The 18,947-nt window shown below is 47.4% G+C and overlaps 7 protein-coding genes across 7 annotated transcripts; 2 read left to right on the top strand and 5 right to left on the bottom strand.

Annotated features, from left to right (window-relative positions):
- Positions 1-26: 26 nt before the first annotated feature.
- Positions 27-3,162, bottom strand: SPPG_04555 (uncharacterized protein). The gene is made up of 13 exons (XM_016752789.1): positions 2,964-3,162; positions 2,591-2,894; positions 2,205-2,535; positions 2,092-2,140; positions 1,887-2,024; positions 1,717-1,823; positions 1,562-1,648; positions 1,443-1,499; positions 847-1,386; positions 725-786; positions 570-662; positions 352-506; positions 27-284 (listed from the first exon to the last, which is right to left on the bottom strand). The coding sequence occupies exons 1-13, from the start codon at positions 3,113-3,115 to the stop codon at positions 122-124; spliced, it is 2,238 nt and encodes a 745-aa protein (XP_016608259.1). The 5' UTR covers positions 3,116-3,162; the 3' UTR covers positions 27-121.
- Positions 3,163-3,244: 82 nt separating this feature from the next.
- Positions 3,245-6,089, bottom strand: SPPG_04556 (uncharacterized protein). Its single transcript, XM_016752790.1, has 4 exons — positions 5,232-6,089; positions 4,304-5,173; positions 4,043-4,242; positions 3,245-3,969 (listed from the first exon to the last, which is right to left on the bottom strand). Exons 1-4 carry the CDS (start codon positions 5,857-5,859, stop codon positions 3,352-3,354), a joined length of 2,316 nt encoding a protein of 771 aa, XP_016608260.1. The 5' UTR covers positions 5,860-6,089; the 3' UTR covers positions 3,245-3,351.
- A 605-nt stretch (positions 6,090-6,694) lies between these two features.
- On the bottom strand, positions 6,695-9,519 carry SPPG_04557 (citrate (Si)-synthase). The gene is made up of 15 exons (XM_016752791.1): positions 9,293-9,519; positions 9,112-9,219; positions 8,977-9,017; positions 8,649-8,908; positions 8,476-8,591; positions 8,276-8,422; positions 8,052-8,217; positions 7,938-7,990; positions 7,812-7,869; positions 7,586-7,744; positions 7,415-7,526; positions 7,330-7,353; positions 7,200-7,266; positions 7,002-7,143; positions 6,695-6,943 (listed from the first exon to the last, which is right to left on the bottom strand). The coding sequence occupies exons 1-15, from the start codon at positions 9,391-9,393 to the stop codon at positions 6,893-6,895; spliced, it is 1,605 nt and encodes a 534-aa protein (XP_016608261.1). The 5' UTR covers positions 9,394-9,519; the 3' UTR covers positions 6,695-6,892.
- A 57-nt stretch (positions 9,520-9,576) lies between these two features.
- SPPG_04558 (uncharacterized protein) lies at positions 9,577-13,511 on the bottom strand (the record flags this gene model as incomplete). Its single annotated transcript, XM_016752792.1, has 7 exons — positions 9,577-10,135; positions 10,197-10,567; positions 10,631-11,005; positions 11,064-11,937; positions 12,008-12,040; positions 12,109-12,462; positions 12,528-13,511. 7 exons carry the CDS (start codon positions 13,509-13,511, stop codon positions 9,875-9,877), a joined length of 3,252 nt encoding a protein of 1,083 aa, XP_016608262.1. The 3' UTR covers positions 9,577-9,874.
- Positions 13,512-14,070: 559 nt separating this feature from the next.
- SPPG_04559 (uncharacterized protein) lies at positions 14,071-15,589 on the top strand. The gene is made up of 4 exons (XM_016752793.1): positions 14,071-14,906; positions 14,981-15,043; positions 15,104-15,255; positions 15,314-15,589. The coding sequence occupies exons 1-4, from the start codon at positions 14,702-14,704 to the stop codon at positions 15,458-15,460; spliced, it is 567 nt and encodes a 188-aa protein (XP_016608263.1). The 5' UTR covers positions 14,071-14,701; the 3' UTR covers positions 15,461-15,589.
- Positions 15,590-15,970: 381 nt separating this feature from the next.
- Positions 15,971-18,132, top strand: SPPG_04560 (uncharacterized protein). Its single transcript, XM_016752794.1, has 6 exons — positions 15,971-16,167; positions 16,257-16,319; positions 16,388-16,588; positions 16,658-16,822; positions 16,885-16,985; positions 17,053-18,132. Exons 1-6 carry the CDS (start codon positions 15,987-15,989, stop codon positions 17,122-17,124), a joined length of 783 nt encoding a protein of 260 aa, XP_016608264.1. The 5' UTR covers positions 15,971-15,986; the 3' UTR covers positions 17,125-18,132.
- On the bottom strand, positions 17,324-18,724 carry SPPG_04561 (uncharacterized protein; the record flags this gene model as incomplete). Its single annotated transcript, XM_016752795.1, has 2 exons — positions 18,360-18,724; positions 17,324-18,289 (listed from the first exon to the last, which is right to left on the bottom strand). The coding sequence occupies exons 1-2, from the start codon at positions 18,441-18,443 to the stop codon at positions 17,324-17,326; spliced, it is 1,050 nt and encodes a 349-aa protein (XP_016608265.1). The 5' UTR covers positions 18,444-18,724.
- Positions 18,725-18,947: the final 223 nt, after the last annotated feature.

Raw genomic sequence — 18,947 nt, forward strand, 5'->3', positions numbered from 1 at the left:
CAAAAAGATTCGGGACAGCAAGCACATGGGGATAGTCCAGTCAATTCCTTTTGGCAAGCACATGTACATATTCATATTATGACCAAATGAGAATAAAATATATGGAATTATGTTGTGGCCATTATGATGATCCCACACTCGACGGGGAACTCGGTCCTGACCCTTCTTTGGTGTCCGCCCATACTTTCAACCAACCAGCCAAATCTTCCCCGTCTGCTAGCCCTGCAGTTTCCTTCTCCACACCTAAAGCCCACACGACCGTTCGGCGAAGCTGTGGATCCTCTCTGAATGCAACAAAATCAATCCGCGCTCCATTGTATGCATCCACGACCCTACCATGACCCTGCTTACCTCAGTAATATCGCTGAAAATTGGACAGCGGCCTTTATTCCAGCGGTGGCAAGCAACTGCATGATAATGGGTGTAAAATCATACTCATGGGATGTTACGCGGATGAGGCGAATCACAGAGTAGTATTGACCTATCGCGAGAAGGCAATCGATAATCTACGTATGAGATGAGTCAGCATATCAGAGATTATACCAGAAAATAAAGAATGAGTCAAATACCTTATCCAAAACATTCGCTCGACTGTAAATCGACAACGCAAACGACACGTCATGCGGACGAAACAGGTCACCAAGATCTTCAGTGCATTCAAACTGGAAAACGTAACCCACATATGAGAAAGCGGCGCAGACTTGAACAGTGTGGTGGGACGTACCCGTTCCCCAATTAAACAATCCCAAAACTCTCCAAACTGTTTGTCAGCTATTGCTACCTCGGCTGCAAAGATATAATTAGTCTTCTAGTAGACCGGAGAATTCATACAGTCCTTCAACTCACCAAACCTGATCGCCTCATACTCTGTCAAATCATCATCCCCTTCAAGCACTCTATTCAGATAATATCGGACGGGATCATTTTCCTTTTCTTTCTTTGAAGCGATCTTTCTGGCAACGGAGGCAAAAATCCGTGTCCAATCGGATGCCGCCGTCTCAGGTTCAACCATAGGCTGCTTCCCCTTATCAGCAGCGCGCCCCTCATTCCACATTGAATACGACTGTATCTCGCTAACTGCTTCAGCACTTTCAAAGAACCATGCGAGAAAATCCGCCTGTCGGAGCTCGTCAGTACATCTAGTTCGAGCCAGTATATCGGCCGCATGCTTCCATTCCCCTCGCATCAAAAGCCGTTGGATGGACGCCAGCGCCTCCGCATGTGTTGTACGATCCATGACCGTGGGAAGCATCAAAGTCTTCAAACGACTCAATCTTTGGGTGGCCACGATTTCTTTTACTCCGTACCAAGGAGTGTAGTCGCATTTGAGCACGTCGGCTAGTTCCATCAGAGGCAAACTCAAACTTTGTTTGTCCGCAACAAGTCCTATAAAGTGCGAATGAGCGACCGTGCGGATCTGCCTACCGCACCCAATCACATACCTATTGGAATACCAAAGCATCTCACACTTTGTAAAACTGTGTAATACAGGTTGTCACCTTTGGAAAGAAGGAATATCTGAGCATTTGATGCATAAATTCTTTGTTCATATTGACTCTACCTGGTTGTGTCTGGTACCGCCCATGTAGATGCAAGCGCACATATCCCCCAACTACCAGAGTGGGTTTGATATTGAAGGATTGTGAGACTAATTGTTGTGAATTACTGTTAAGAGCTAGCGCACACAGATGAAGACAAACTCGAGCAAGTGCATACCATTTCGGTTTTCCACAGGAAACAATTCACTGATAAAATGCATATTCTCTGGTTCAGGTGAAAAACCAATAGACATGGTCATGTACCTGGGCGCATATATCGGCATCCTGCTTCCTCAGTTAGCTATCAAATACTTTGAAAAACAAGGAGCAATAATGGACCCTACTCACCCTCGTTGGTAGCGCGCCTTATATGGAGTGATCTCCACTCTCGTCACAATACAAACTGGCTGCCTCAGTTTGTATACCAGCCATTCTGATGAGAGCATGTCAGCAGTCCCTTTGGACGACCAAAAAGTGCGTGCTGAGCTGCAAAGAAATATACGGTAAGCAGGATATCATAATACAACAATTAGAGTTTAATCATGTCACTTACTCGTCCAGGGTACACGCAATAGTCTGCTGTTCATCATCTTCGGATGATGCTGTTTATGCAGTATAATGTAAGTATATCTATGACCACAGCATAAAGAGAGATGCGGTTGCTACCTTGTAGCCCTTGCTCAAGCAGATCTAGTGGCTCTTGCTCAGCCATTATAGTCACTTCCCCAATCTCCCGAAAGAATTGCTTTGGATCATGTATTAACTCTGTAAAGCGGACCTTTTTTGCATTTTCTGGCATGCGCAGATCCTGGCTCTTGGGTAACGTAAAGGAGGACGGTGATGCAGGTGACATCGGTGACACTAGGTCCTTTGCATCGCCATCATGAAGTACATATGGGAGGCCACTGGTACCTGGATGCGCTGGAGATGGTGAATATATCACTGGCGGAGGTCGAAGGCGTTCGTAACGCTCTCGTCCGTCTGGTAGCGACGGGAGCTATTTCAACAAGATAAGAATTGATGTTCAACAGCCGTGGTATAGATCTGCTCACCTTTCGTACAATATGGTCAACGGACTGTCTAGAGACCTCCCGTCGGGGAGATAAGGAGGGAAATTGCGACGAACCAGTATCAGAAGCCGTGGAAGATAAACCGAGCACATCCGGAGAGCGGGACCGTCTAGATGCTGTGGGGACTGCCAGGCTATCCCGATTCGGATTGGGAAAGGTTGACGACAAAGTGGTTTCCATAGCGTCGATGCAGTCCTCGGGAGGAAGCACCCATCGGAGAGGTCTGTCCGCAACTATGGTGGACGAAATAAAGCACCGCTCTCTCCACAATGCGTCACTTTCCACTCTAAAAGATCAATAATGAATGTGAGTGGGTGGTACAAGAGACATTCGCTGCTTAAAAGAATGACAATACATTTGATGCCATCGTTTGCACACACGAGTGACGGCGGGAAGAGAAGTAGTGTCAACAAACGACAGACAGCGCAGTGCAAGTTCCACAGGGAGATACAGGAACGGGTCCATAGTGCAAGTCTGTGGAGAGGGCGAGGAGCCAGATGCATCCATAGTGCGATGCAATGTAACTGATCTGGAACACAATTGAAGGAACCGCGATGAAAGATGTCTGTCACACTGTTACGTAACCATCTATATCCCTCGCCTTTCAAACCTTGCTAGAACTGCATCCAGATCAACGCAAAAGGGAAATACTGGCCACCAGGGCTCAGCTACGTATTTAGGCATTACATACAGAATATTACATGCATCGTATATATACTATACTGATACTAACTATGAGGTATCTAGAAAAGGGATCCCAACGACGTCCTGACGCCATTTTGGGCATAGGCGATAGTGGTTTCATAGCTCCCAACTCTAACCCTCATTTCCGCTGTTACGTCAACCAAGAGGTTTCCTCCAACCGCTTGGAACAAGCCAGTGATGGCGGCTCCATTGATTTGCAGCTTGAGGTCAATCTTGGGGGTAGACCCAGATGTCTTGCCTTGGAGAGTAAAAGCGGGAGAGACAGTTTGGGATTCGATCGCCGCGATGGTTTGACCACTACTCTTGATTGTACTGTCGAGGGAGACTAATGTGAACGGGGCGTCAAAGGGATTGGTGAGAGCTATTGTGACAGATGCAGTTTGGCTTATGATGGTGCCGAGGACGCCGTTGAGGGATAACGTGGTAGATTGGATTAGTGTTGGTTGGATGCCGTTGAGAGTCGTGGGAATGGAAAGTGTGGCAAGAGCAGGTGCCAGGGATCCAATGCGACCGCTTTGCGGGGTGCCGTTAATGGTGATGGTAGAGGTGCGACCACCGAGGAAGTTTGTCAGCATCACTTTGCCAGCTGCCAAGGCATCGGCGGAATCTGGTGCGGGGTTGAAGAGGGCTGTGGCCGTAATGGCATTTTCTCCACGCTAAATGATAATTAACAGTTCCATTGAGTGCTGCTTTCAAAAGGAGAGCCAGTATGATCCTTGATTAACATACCTTGATTCCAGTATCAGGCAAAGACACAGTCCCGACTTTCTGATTTTGGAACACCATATCAAATGTGATTTCTCCGAGGCCCGACAGACTTATTTGTGATGGATTTCCAAGTATCGTGCCAATCTCAAGTTGAATGCCGGCTTGAGATCCGCCCTTGATTGCAACAGAGTTGATTCTAATATTGCGAAGTGAATTCATGCCTAATCAAAAGTGTTAAAATGCGCTATCGTGTCATAGAATGCATGTCAGAAAGAAAAATACCTTTGACCGTAGGAGAGTCCACGATAGGCACGTTACTAATTGTTACAACTCCAGCAGCAGTTGCCGCCTGCACCGTTGAACTACCCTTCAGCGGAAATGGTACAGTGTCCCCCGTCAACAGTCCTTTCATAAACTCGGCAAATTGGGCGTTTTTCCCGGGTATTGCCTTCAAGGTGCCACCGGCCACCTTTGTCGAAAGAGTCCCTTTCGTACTGTCGCCATCTGCTTCAGCGGTGGGAGCTTCTAACGTTGCGATATCTTCCTTGGTTGATGCGGAGGTAATGGTAATGCGCTGTTGAACTTGGTTGATTTTGAGTGGGAATGCTAAAGGAGATTTGAATGTTGCTGTCAAAGAGCCAACTGATACGGCAGCTGAGAGGCCAGAAGGATCATTCGGGGAAAATGCCACATCCATATCACCCAATTTAATGTCCGATATAAGTTTTTGAGGAACTGGCGGGACGAGGGAGACGGAAAGTGGGATGCCTTGGAATCCTTTAACCAACCAATCGGCGGCACCACTAGGAGGAACAACGTTTGTCCCAGTAACGGTCAAGTTGGCCGGCTGTCCAGCAATATACGACGTAAACATCTGCGATAATGCTTTGAGGGCCGTCGGTGTAGTGCCAGTCAGTAACCGCCCGGAGAGAGGCAATGAGTTCGCTCCTGGAACCAATGTCACGTTTTTCGCAGACAAGGTGCCGACCGTGGCTCCTTCAAAGCTCACCGAGAATTCGATGGTGCCCAATTCGATTGTCATAGGGGATGGGTTATCCATCAGCGTTGTTGTCACAATCTGGATCCCGCCCGCAGGATCATTCCGTGGCAAATCAAAAGAAGTAATGCTGATATTTCTGAGACCATTCAAGGCTGGAGTAGGCATGTAATTAGACGGACGAAGGACATGATATAGCACGGAACGACCTACCTTTCATTTTCACTGTCTTGTCCATGGTGAGCCCTTTGATGGTCATACCGAACGCCTTGGCTTGCGCTTTTCCGTTCAATCTCCACTCAAAGTCTGCTCCCAACATCATAAATCGGGCAAACTTTGTCATGGCCGCGGTATCTACAATTTGCACATTGGCATCCTTTATTGCCAAATCTCCTTTTGCTCCCTTGACCACCAAATCGGGCATTCCTAGGATCCGTGCCAATGGCACATCTGTGCCGTTTGTCCCTGATCCGGTCCATGTCACATCCACAGTCCCGTCTACAAAGGATATTGTGGCATCGATGGATCCAGCATCTTCCACAAAACCTTGAGACGATAGCGCAAACGAAGACGACGTAGCCTTTGAAATAGACGCTGACGATAACGTCAATTTACTTCCATTAATGTTGGCTTGGGCAATTTTCGGTACAATGACGAGAAAAAGGATGGGTAGGAAAATAGCCAGAGAGACGGATGTGACAAAGAGGCAAATGTATATTTTTCTTTGGCGAGAAGTCCGACCAAGCTTTGGTAGGAGTGGACGTCTAGGCGTCGGATATCGTTCCAACGATGGAGCAGCATCAAAGGAATCCGATGTCGGAGGCTTTGGTTCTTCTGCCATGCTCAAGTTACAAGACTTGATTCTCAAAAGTCATACACAAGATATAGGGCCCCACAAGAGAAAGATTTCCATTCAGTCGAATAGATTTAAAGAATTACAGAATTTTGTTAATTCTTGGCGATCCTCCGCTAAAAGTACAGGACAACAAAGCTGTTCCTTTTCCAAACAACAAACAAGCGAGAAGCGACAGAAAAAAAGAAAAAGCAAATGGGTTATTTTCCATCATACTTGACACTTGTAGAACACTTGTAGAACACTTTGGGGTGGCCAGGTGCGTTTTGAAAGCGATCGGACGCGTACGTAAGCGCACACTTTAACACAAGCACAACTGAAAATTTCGCAATTAAGGTTGTCGCAAGTGTGATTTTTGGGGTTTGTTGCATACATCAATTTACCCTCATCTGACATTATCTTTTTTAAAGAAGGGCCATGTAACGGATTCAGTTGATTTTTTAGTGTTCGGCACTACGGCAAACCGCACTTGAGTAAAAGGTTTCTGCGAAAACTGCCAAGGAATCGTCGACACGAACATGCCATCCACTCTTGTATAGGATCATTTGAGTTGTATGCGATCGTCAAATTACACGGCGGAGATATAGCCGCTTCCCCTTTGATATAGCCGGGGCCGACTAGCCGGTTTATAGGCGGGCTGCCCTGACCATTCTCGCTAATCTCAGTGAGGAACGGGAGATTGATGAACGTCGCATGGCGTTCAGGAAATTTTTGACCTGGTAAAGCTGAAGACTCGGTAAAGCAAAGCATTTGCATCGCGATACTGGCTTTTTTGGCGGTACTTGGAGCAACCTGGCAACATGGCTCATTCATGAATTCATGATTTGTTGCATCGAATTTCAGAATTAATTATTGACAGTAATAGCATGGTTGACACAGGGCTACATTCAAACCTTATTCGATACTGATGAGTTTTCGATTATGCATATATCTCAATCTGTCCTGACAGATCCACCAATACACTACAACTAAATGATGCAAAATATATGACGCTTTCCCTAAGAAGGCTAGCTAAAATGAATCAGGACTTGCGCTCAAAGCTAGCAACTTGAGACCGTTTGCTAAACGGATGCTGTGAAGATCGATTCAGTACCATGAGCATCATGATCATCATGCATTAATGTACTTACGCTCTCGTAATCCGTCACAATATCGCCGCTTTTGACGTCGCGTACGCCTAGTGGCACATACGATCGCTTCCCTTCACCAGTGTACACTTGCCTCGGCCTCCAGATTTTGGCATCCGGATCCTCAAGAGATTCCACCCAATGACTGGCAAATGAAAATGAGTGCAATGTATAGCAACACTAGAAAATTTACCAACTCACGCGAGCCATCCAGCCACCCGAGGAATGGCAAACAAGACTGGGAAGAAGTCTGTTGGGAAACCCATTGCTGCAAGCCAGTGCTACATTAGCGGCGCGACGATGATACCATGACCGCAATGTATGAGTATACCTTTGTAGATCAATCCTGAGTAAACTGGCGAAAGAACATGTCAGGCTGCTGCTTCAAGTTACGGCAGCGACGAAACCATGCTTACAGTCTACGTTGGGATAAAGCTTCTTTGACGTAAAGAATTCATCCGAGAGTGCTCTCTTTTCCAGCTCGATGGCAACTTCAATCAAGGGTTCTTTACCGCAGACGTCAAACACCTGGCGACTCTGCGATTAGATACGTGAAGATGTGAAAGGCACACCCCACTGCTTCCCACCTCGTACGCAATCCTGCGAATAATCTTCGCACGTGGATCATAGTTCTTGTACACGCGGTGACCAAAGCCCATCAACTTGCGCTTGCGCTGCTTAACCTGCTCCAAGAATGGGGCAACATTGTCAACGGACCCGATCTCTTCCAGCATGCGAAGTACAGCCTAGCAATTACGCAAAAGTCCATTAGCGACTATGAATAAGTACTTTGAGCTCGGGCCTCTTTCTCACCTCGTTGGCACCTCCGTGGAGAGGGCCGTACAGAGCAGAAGCGGCTCCGGCAACCGCACTAGTGATCATGGGAAATAACGATCACCACATGTGCCTAGTACGTGGGTGGTAGGGTCTCATCCTTACCTGTATGGGTCAACAAGACTAGAGCCAATGTGACGCATGGCTGCAGTAGAACACTGTAGTATCAAAACAATGAGAACACTGACAATAGGTACAGATGAGCCACGTAACACGCACATTCAATTCGTGATCTGCATGTAAGATAAACAAAACGTCCAGCGCTTTCGCAAGCTTAGGATTAGGCTTGTAGTTTTCTTCGCTCAGATAATCCATCATGTACAAAAAGTTTTCCGTATAGGACAAGTCATTGCGAGGGTTGTTGAAATGACGACCAATACGGTGACTAAACAGAGTATTTAATCATATGCACGACAATATGGAAGGCGTGAAACCGCACTTACCGATAACAGCTGGCAGCAACCGTGGGAACCTTGCCCATAAGACGTAAGATTTGTTTATTGCGAACGCGAGAATCCTTCTTGTAAATTTCGTTTCCAGCTAGAGCGGGGTTTGCTTCTGGATGGAAAGTCGACATTGCAGCAACCGAGCTGGGGTAATAGTGAGCCATGGCTGTTCCCAGCACCTCACGAAGCTTTCATACCTGATAAACATTCCCATCGGATGTGCATCGTAATTGAAACTCTGCATGAGGGTTTGAACCCGTGTGTGGATAAATGTATGCCGCATAACTTGGTTCGTCCATGCATCATACTGGGTCTTAACGCACTCTTTTAATTAACATGAAAGCATGCAGGCGTCAAAAAGTGTTCCTACCTTGCTGGGCAGTTCGCCGTAGATGAGAAGATATGAGACCTCCAAGAAGTTTGACTTTTCCGCAAGTTCTTCAATAGGATAGCCTCTATAACGGAGGATCCCCTTGTCCCCATCAATTTCGCAAATCTTAGAACGTGCCACGGCGGTGTTCTGATAAGCTGGGTCGTAGATCCTGATGCCGGGGCCAGCACCTTCTTTGATCTTTTGGAAGTCGGTCGCTTTAATAGTACCTTCCTCGATAGGCACCTCGTAAGTTTTACCTACATAAGGGTTTGGTTGTTATTTTGCTGAGAATGCTACAGTGGTGATAGATTTGAAGCTGTATTACCGGTACGATTATCCAGAACTGTCAAAGTGTTGGCGTTGGACCTGCATGATATCTGTACTGTTAGTAGGGCGCCACTAAACTTGACCATCATTGGCCATTCAAAAAGACAGTTGAGCACGCTCGCGGCAATCTCACCGTCTAGACAAGAGCACGAAGGAGGTTGGTTGGTTGGTGTCTGGCCCAGCTGCAATTTCAAATGTCTGTCCCGATTTCCTATCTGTGAGGGTAAACTGCGTAGCTTCCCTACATTCGTGACAGCAGATGATCAACCATTGTCCTGCGTCGGTGAAAGTCTCATGTTCGCTTGGCTACTCACGCCTTGTTGACCGGGGCTACTTTGGCACCGCGTGAAACCAGGTCATCACTGCCAGCAAGATGGCCAGCGATGGCATCGATGCGCGCTTTGGCTTCCAGCATAGTTTCGCTGATATCAAAATCTGAGGAACCCCCGCTGTCCGAGCAACTTTTGTTTTTGTGGAGCGCTTTAAAAGGGTAGATAAGGTCTTACTTGTATGTCGGGGTAATGTCGGTTGGAGAGTCATCCTAGTGTCACCCTTTGCCGGTTCTTCACGGCAATCGCTCGTCACGTGAGAGATCGCTCGCCTGAACGGATCTCAACGACAGCCTGAACGGATTGAAGTGGCATTTTGTATCTCGGCAAGGGAAGAACGGAAAGCGTTCCAGGAAGTATCTGAAAGGATCATTACAAAACTCTATTGTCCATCATCATTTAACATTCGATTTATAAAATCCCAACATGATCATATACATGGCGTTTATATAAAAACCACTCGATTGAAATACCACCGCCGACCTTTCTTTATGGTCAGACAGCTTTCGGGTGATGACACACTCTGATGAGCATGTAGAAGATTCAGTTGACCACGAGCGGTATCCTCTATGACTTCTCTTCACATGCGGGTCGTGAACCGTCCATGTCCTGTACAATTGGGGGTAGGCCATATCGCTCAAGCACGTCTAGAAGCATGGCTCTTGATATCGGCTTGGATAGTGCCTCAGTAACTCCCACACGATGCAAGGCCGCGGGAGACTCAACCTGTGCTAAATGAGCAGTGGTTACCACAATTGGATGTGTGAAGCCTGCTGTCCGGATCCGGGCAGAAGCTTCCTGGCCACCCATTCCTGGCATTTCAAGGTCCTGCATGATAGAATTTTCAGTTGTCAAAGATAAAACCTCGAAAGGTTCTACAGATACTTACCATTAGTATGAGAACGTAGCTCGCCCAGTAACATCTCTGCAAAGCTTCAAATCCATTCGTTGCTTCATGCACTTCGTAACCAAAGCTTTCTAGCATCTTTGATAGAATATCCCTACTGACACTAGAATCATCCACAACCAGAACTAATTTTCGTCCCGAAGGTATCGTATCGCTCTGTAATTCTCTGATAGTCGGTGGTATCCTACCACTATCGGGCGGATCAACATATATGTCCTTAAATTGTGATCCTCCGAGTAGACTGTGTGGAATTGAAAGATTGGACATTGAGCTGGAAGGTGTCGAAAGAGGGCTTGGCTTCAAGGCGCTAATCGTGTGATTCGCCCCCGGGTAGAGTGTATCAATTGATGGATCTAAAAAGGTAAACCCTATGAGACTGCGGAGAGATCGTACGGCACTTATCAATGAATATTTACCAAGCTGACGACCGTTCATGCCACCGTTTGCACTTGGTTCAATGACTTGAATCGCCGCTGTAGCGGTAAGTCTCCCATCATTTTCCTTAACCTCAGCAACCCGCTGTTGATGTTGACTTCCTTCAGCATCAATCTTGATTCCGTTCGATGTAGTATCGAGTTTGCGAATACCATAACTCTTCAATATGCTTTCGATCTGTTCTTTGGTAAAGGGCTTCGGCAGCGCATGCGACATGCCGCATTGACGCAACTGGGTCAAAGCTTTGGCCTCCTCGCCAGGTACCACGGAGGCTGTTGTTGCAACGATGGGCGCCTGGCAGCCCATGCTTCGAATAGAGCGCGTTGCTTCGTGACCATCCACCTGTGGCATCATCACTGTTGAGGACAAGATGAGTTTCATAACCACAACCACTAATGTAATTGAGGCACATACAATCCATAAAAATGATAGCGTATCGGGTGGTCTTCTCTGCTTCGTACATTTCTATTGCTTCTTGCCCATCAGCAGCTTGATGGATGGGCAGGTCAGTTAATTTAGACAGATGGCGGCACAATATTCGGCGGTTGATCCCCGAGTCGTCCACAACCATGATGGCTTCTTTGACCGTCTCATAGCTACTATTAGGATATTCGGGATGCTCCCATGCCGACTTGACAGGTGGAGGTGAAATATTAAGCCCGTTCGAGGTGGATATTTGAGTTGGATCGGATATCTCTGGTACATCTATACATGTTCTGGAAATCTTGGGTGCATTGGGCGTTCCGGTGTGTCCCATTGGTGCGACCCATCCATTATGTGGTCGAGATGCAGATGGATCGGCATGTCTACTTGGGTCAACATGCAGTAACGAGCTACTCCTCCTTCTGTCCATCTGTCTACCTATGTTTGTCGAAATCTCTAGTGCTTTTGCTACAAGCGGTTCATTCATGACCTGTTTTGTGAGTGCTTCAAACCTCAGATCTGAGCTTCCCTGAATGGCACTTCCGTCCTCCAGTACCTCATCAACGACCGTGACCGGTAACGTGAACCTCAAGGTTGTTCCTTGCCCGAGTACAGTACTGACATGGATGTTACCCCCCATGAGTCTGGAGATTTCGTTCGTGATCGCCAATCCAAGCCCGCTCCCTCCATATTCTCTTGCTCCAGCTGGATGAAGCGCGTACGGCCGGAAGAGGAGATCGAGCTCGGCGGCAGTCATTCCGGGGCCTGTATCAGACACACTCATTGATAATTGCGTTTTGTCTTCTGCGTTTGGTATCGGGTTCGCGGATACGTGTACAGTGATGCGAGAATAAGACGGTGCAAACTGAGGAGGGGAATACCTGACACCTCAGCTGCAATACCAAATCCGACAGAACGAAATTCTGCTCTCGTACCTTGTAAGCATGGCTTATCATATTATTCAGGACCTAAATGACCAAATCCATCGATAATAGGTTCAATTATTGTTTGGAAGATGCCAGGTTCATAAACGTACCTGTTGTGTTCTAACTGGATCGACCAAAATGCATTTTGGAACGCTCTCATCCACGATCGTCACAAAGTTGATGGCATGCTGCCTTACAAGTTCACTTGCCCATGTAAAGGTGTCATTTAGCAAACGTCGGACGTCCACAGGTAGACTGTGAAAATGAAAGTCGCCTTTCTCGCAGCGTCCCAAATCAAGAGTATCATTGACGAGACTCAGCATGTATTCAGAAGCTAATTTGACTGCCTGGGCTGAACGCTCGACATCGACATCATCGCCGTCCTTGTTGTCTTGTTCCTTGATACCAGAAGTTGAAACCGTCTCAAGGAGAAATGAACTCATATTCAGGATTGCATGGAGCGGCTATTCCAGTGAAAAGGTCAGCATGTCGCTTATTAGGTTTTATGCGCGCAGAATATGCAACGTACATTACGCAGCTCATGACAGAGAAAAGCGAGGAAGGCTGATTTGAGTTTACTAGTCTGCTGTTCAGTATCACGCAGCTTTGCGGCACATTCCAGTGCTTCTTGCAATTCGCCTGTCCGCTGATCCACTAGCTTCTCTACTGACCTGATCACTCGTTGATTTTCCGCCACCACAGCGACGACGTAGAGAGCAGCGAGAATCAGCATTGCGTACCAGAAACGTATTCGCTGCAACGGCTGCATGTGGAACGTCGGGCTACCGGGAGGCGGGCCTAAGGGAATGCCGGGAGGAGGTGGTGGTGGCGACGAAGATGAATCGTCCATGTCTCGGTCATTGAAAATGTAAGTACTAGAAGTTGACAGCGCTATCATTGCCGCCAGCGCTGTTGAACACAGGCCAGGTATGCCAAAGATGACCCCTGCGCACAGCATCAACGGGAAACTCGTAAAGACGGAACATTCCACGACAACTCCTAGGTCCGACATTGTCTTTGCGAATACCTCTGGGAGAATGCAGGAAGTCGTAAAGGCCAGCGTAGCGCCAATCACTTCTATTCGTCGGGAAGATCCACGGTAATGAAATGCCTGCACTTGATCCATGTTCAAACAAGCGGCTAAAGGAGCAAGAACCGCTATTCCAAACCAATCGATCGGAAAATCTTGTCGGATATTGTTAAATATATTTTGCTCAGGATCGAACTGTTGCTTCAACCATGATCTAGTCAGGGAAGCCAGGCTACATACGAGGGGACTCAGCACTGTGAAGACCACTGCTGCCCGAGGGATGTCAAACTGGTACGGCCGGTTTTTAATGAAGCGGAGGAGCACTGCAGCAGCAGCGAGGGACTCCACCAAGCCAATTAGGGTATAACCTAGCGCTAAGGCAGCTTGATGTACTCTCCATAGAGCGCCAAAAACTGCTACAAAGTATCCGAAAGGCAACCCAATACGAACTCGGCGGTTTGATCGAACAAGCGCACCGATCATGATACCGTTCGGCATCCAAACGGCAGGTTTGGTTCCGATACGAAGCCACAAGGAAAAACAGCCTGTTCCAAACAGGATGATGGTCCAAATGAATACCTGCCAAGGAGAATGGATGGACCATTGGTTTCCTTCTGCAGTTACGACTTTAGAGGCGATCCAACGCATACAGTGGAATGAATCTTTCTGTCGGTGTCCTCCAAGGTTGCTTCCCTTTGATAGTGCTTGTGGTAATTGCTGCGAGGTCAATCCCTCTTCAAGTCGGCCCTCCTGGGAAGTCATTACAGGCAACGACCCGTTTGCACCACCGGTTGCCTAAGGGGAATCTCGTGCATTGTTCAGAAGTTTATAAATTTGTGGGAGCCTCCGATCTTCAACCGTCATGGTCAACATCGTGGCGGTAATTGAGGATCTGGTCCTGAAGGTGACCTTAAACCCCGTATTGCTGACTTTGGGTGGATATTGCTGACTAATGTGGCTTGCGTTCCTGCGCCACAGTTTTCAGCATAAAAGGTGGACGCCCTCCATCTCCTCCCCGGTTTCTTTTGCTTTACTCGCCCATTAATATCCATGCAGCGGCTTCTTTCTTTGGTTGAGCATTTCTGCGGGAAAGATGGGCCAGAGGAAATCATGTCTTTTGATCTTAGCACATTTGCGTTTTTCCACCGCAGACGTGTTATAGAGAAAGGCACAATATCCTAAGTGGATTCGATTGTGGAAATGGCGCATAGTTTAATGAACGCCTGGGTAGGCTTGCAAGTGTTTAAAAGGCACTCGCATTAGGGCTACTCTGAAGCGTTGCCTGACACACCTTTGACGGTTGTTTGACATCTTTGGGAAGAACTTAGGCGGCAACAGAGTTTTGTTGCAATGGGCCTGGGCCGATTTATCATGCTTGGTATCTCCCTGTTTCGTGGTTTCCAATTTTGAACGAAAATCGCACTTTTGGCAAGCCATGAGGAAACCCTGGCAGAGCACGCACCAAGGGCACCAAGGACAACCACCCGCCGGGAGATATGGAGACCGATCGCATGATTCGTCTTAACGGACATGCAGTACATCTTTCCATTTTTTCTCGACATATTTAGCTTATGTAATGTGTGTGGCGCAGCCATGTACCCGACAGCGTTTCACGTCGCCCATCAAACACACAAGGCTCATTCTCTTCAACGATAGTACATTTCGCAAAAGCAATGCCCTCCGAACAAACGTACCAAGTGACTATCTTTGTGCAAACAGTATCCCAGCGAGATCCTGTTGAACCCGTCTCCTTATCTCTGCTAGCGCGTGCAACAACACAAGACGTAGTTCGTGCGGTTGTAGGCATGACTAAAATGGCGAGTGCTCGACAGGAAGCAGGAAATCAGTGGAAGTTGTATGAGACAGAGTTTGTCCGTGGTGAGTTTGGGGTGTCGTGCCAATGTTGCTCTTGTATGAGGAATTTTTTCGTGAACTGATTGACCGAGTGGTAGACGAGGAACATGAGGTCCCAGGAACTGGACGGAAAAAGGAACCCAGACACGACGTTTCCCATCGTAAGTTTCACGCCAATATCGCATATGGTGCAGTCAACCGTACTTATACTCTTTCTATAGGCAAACTAATTCGGCAGCTGCTACCAGACGAACACCCCATCATCGTCCAACAAACCTGGCTAACTCAGCAAAATGCTGAAAACATTCATTTCTATTTGATGGAAGTTAAAGAGAAAAGGGCAACCTATGGGGCTTTTGATGAACTGCGCAAAGTATGGCCGACTCTATTTCACTTGGTTTGCTGGATCACACTCTCATATCTGCTTATAGGAGCAATGTAAATCGCTACCCCTTCCGAAATTGTACAAGCGACTGCAAACGATTGATCACGAAGAAGCGCAGACTGTCGATGATGTGAGACGAAAGTATCAGAATCAACGTAATATGATTATGAAGAGAATGGCTGAGCTTTCATGACTTGCGGGTAGTAGCTTACATATTCATTTGAGAATATAGCGGGAAGTAGATACTTGTACATAGCATTGTAGATAGTGCATGTTTTGCGAAAGGCGGAGAAATATACTACTCAATAAACTTAGAATGAAGTTGGCCTTTTGTCACTGTTATTGGTTGACAAGAGCATGTGATGTAACATGATGGGAAACCAATCCTCACGAGCTTGGACAGTTTAACGCACAATACCACGGTAAAACAATAACTGGAAGGCGATCGATCGGAGTTTTGCTCAGCAGAGTGTTTCTGGTCAAAGCACGGCTTATCGCACGCGATGCAAATCCTGTCTCATCCGTCAGGGTTTGCTGCACGGGCAACAAAAAAAGGGCTCCCGACGGTGATTATTTACCAGCGGATCGCGGCTCGTTGGAGAGCTCTGATGCCACCGACTATAACTGTCACCATTTTACCTAATTATCACGTAATCCGGTCCGCTGGAGAAATTGCCCAACGAGCTTTCTGTTGCTCCAACATTTTCAAAACAGACAATATGTCGGATCGCCTGACAAGTGCATTACCTGTCACAATTCCTAATCTCCGCTCTTATCCGGAGACCCGTTCTGCACCTCTGCACCCTCCCTGGCGAAATGGTAATAATGCGGCCGGAAAAGAGCATTCATCTGTGTCAAAGGAGAGCGACTTGAGTGCTGGAACGAGGAGTGTTTTAAAGTGTGAGTCTAGAGAGCAGGTCAGACAGGTTTACAAATGGATTCAAATTGGACGTTGCCGCTAATCTATTATTTTGCATTGCCGATTGTAGCCATGATGAGATCCTCCAAACTCTCACAATCTCAACAGCGATTCCTTGACAGCTTCCTCCAAGGTATGCAAGAGCTTGTCTACCTTGACTGGTTCACCTTGCTTTTATCACATGTTGATATGGTGCAACAGGCGGTGCCCCTCTTCCAGCTACACCCACCCCCGGCATGTCTTTCCGCCCATCCGCGTCTGCATCCTCGCCCGTATCACACGACAAGATCACTGTCTCCCGAACGCATCTTCCACCGACTCATCGTCCTCAAATCCGAACACTAGGCCAGATTGCGCAAACAGATGCGTTTGAGATTGAGAGGTACCGACCAACACCTAAAAGTGAGACATTTTCTCTATTGTTGAGTTTGCCATGGGGTCGCCATTATAACCCGCGTTTTTTCTTGATAGAGAATTATGCACTTGAAAAGGACCGTCTCCAGACGTTGATGGCAACAAACGGACACACTTCTCCTGCTGCAGAGTCAGATATCTATTCCGAAACACAACCCAACAAACGAACAAGCCGACATCACGAGGATGAGAACGATGATGTCTTGGATGAATTTGACATGGGTTTGTTGGCCTCGCAGTTCCTTTTTTGTCTTTGCTTTTGGTGACAAGTACTATGATCGTAGTCATGAAGGAGATTGAAGACAGACGGCAATGGTTAGATGACATGATAGCCCTTGGACATGGAGAAAAATTCAAAAGGCAAATTCAAACAGAGATTGCACAGGTTGGTGTAAATGTGGATCACCGAATTGATTTCAACACCGTATTGAAAACGTATTTTGGGTTTGCAGCGAATCAAACGGCTGGAGCAGATTGATCGTGAACGGACACTTGCTGCTAGAATACCCACGACGAGAACATGACAATCCTTGTTTAAAATACTGCGTGCATGCAACTGGAAACCAACGACGGCAAGAAACTTGGCGGTGATTGACCGGTGCTTTTTATTTTATACAAGTTTACAAGTAATTCAATGGTGGCGCTTTTGCGTTATGATACAACCAAGAATACACAGCTTCTGCCAACACTTCTGGTATATTGACTCCTGTACAGCCTGTCTCCTTAAGCGTAGACCAAGTAGCGGTAGTGCTTTTCCTTCTTTTCATCTCCTCCGTAAGGCACGAATGCGCCGTCGAGATGCTCCGCAACCTTTGCCGGCTGCACACTGTTCTTAATGTGAGCCTGAGCAATGTACAATGGCCGTCCGTCTGACTCGCGACCTCCCTCGACAAGTTTCAAGCCTTGGGTATTCTTCAAGTGGCCCTCACCATCAACCCACTTGACCGCATTCTCATAACCGAGAAGGATCTCGTACTTGGGCACGATGACTTCTTTCCCGCCGTAAGCAATACGAGCACCCTCTTTCATATCCTTTGAAATCTTCCCAATGTGGACACCCTTGTCGTAGTAGGCTCGGGCAATGTATAGCGGAGTTCCATCCGATTCTTGGCCGCCTCGGATAGCCCCTTGAGGAATGTTGTTGCCATCGGTGAGGATCCAGGTGACAGGAGGGAGAGGGCGGTTGTTCTTGATCGCCTCGAGGTACTCTCCCTGGCGGCGACGAGCATCTTGCTCCCAGTTCGAGGCGCCCCAGGCGGTTTCGGCCTTGTCCTCCTTGGCATCATTGTACTTGTCCCAGGCAAAGGCACCAATACCGACTGCAGCAGCAGTTCCCAGAATTCCACCGCCAATCTTCAATTGATCGTCGCTGACGTGGAAGCCACCAATGTCGAAGCCATCCTTCTTTTGTTTGCGTGGGTCATCACTATTTTCAGGTACAACGGCGGGAATGGAGCCATAACCTTGTTGGTTTTGCTGTCCATAACCGTAGCCTTGCTGCTGCTGGGGCGGTTGTTGCTGATATTGCTGCTGCTGGGGCGGTTGTTGCTGATATTGTTGTTGCTGTGGTTGGTATCCTCCCTGTTGCTGATGATGATGGTGCTGCTGTTGCCCGCATTCATTGTCGGCGACGCGTCCCCAGAGAGCGGGAGTACGATCGGGTGTCCAGTCACCTTGCGAGCGATGGGGCTGCAAGAATAGAGTAGGAGGTTAATGACTTTTTCTTCATCGCCAGCGTTTTTCCTAAAGTATACATTACCTGAATCACACGGTAATGGCTTCCTTGATATTCAACGACACTGCCATTGCCGTAGTCGGTACCGGGTTGCCAGCATTGGGTCATGGTTGCGAAATGCTTGTTAAAGATTCGGATTTAATGCTTTTCACAAAAAGTAGCTTTCTTGAACAAAGACGAAGAGAGGAAATGCAAGATCGCCCTCCCTTTTTATATCCTTTCATAACGAAACGCACAGCCCAACTTGGCGTCAAAATCATCAAATTGTGTGTGATGTCAGGAAGGTTCTTTTATGCTGTGCCGTTTTGCCTTTTTAGTTGGAGAAACCTTTTGGGGTAGGCGGAAGGAGAGGTTTTGACGGCAATCTGCGCGCCATTAAGCAACTACACGTCATCATCATTCAACAACACAAACGTCAAAACAGCCGCCGCTTGCTGCCAAAAGGCTTTTTATTTGCCAAGGAAATGAGTCTGCCTACACTATCCGTTTCGTTTAAACAGTAGGGACACACTATTGACAAAAGGTGCAAGTCCCTTCTAGCAAGATCTACCCTCCACAAATGTGTGTGCAAATCAAATCATCTTGGCGGCGGATCCGTTCATGGGCTGTCAG

Source organism: Spizellomyces punctatus (assembly GCF_000182565.1).
Source record: "Spizellomyces punctatus DAOM BR117 chromosome Unknown supercont1.7, whole genome shotgun sequence".
NCBI lineage: Eukaryota > Fungi > Chytridiomycota > Chytridiomycetes > Spizellomycetales > Spizellomycetaceae > Spizellomyces > Spizellomyces punctatus.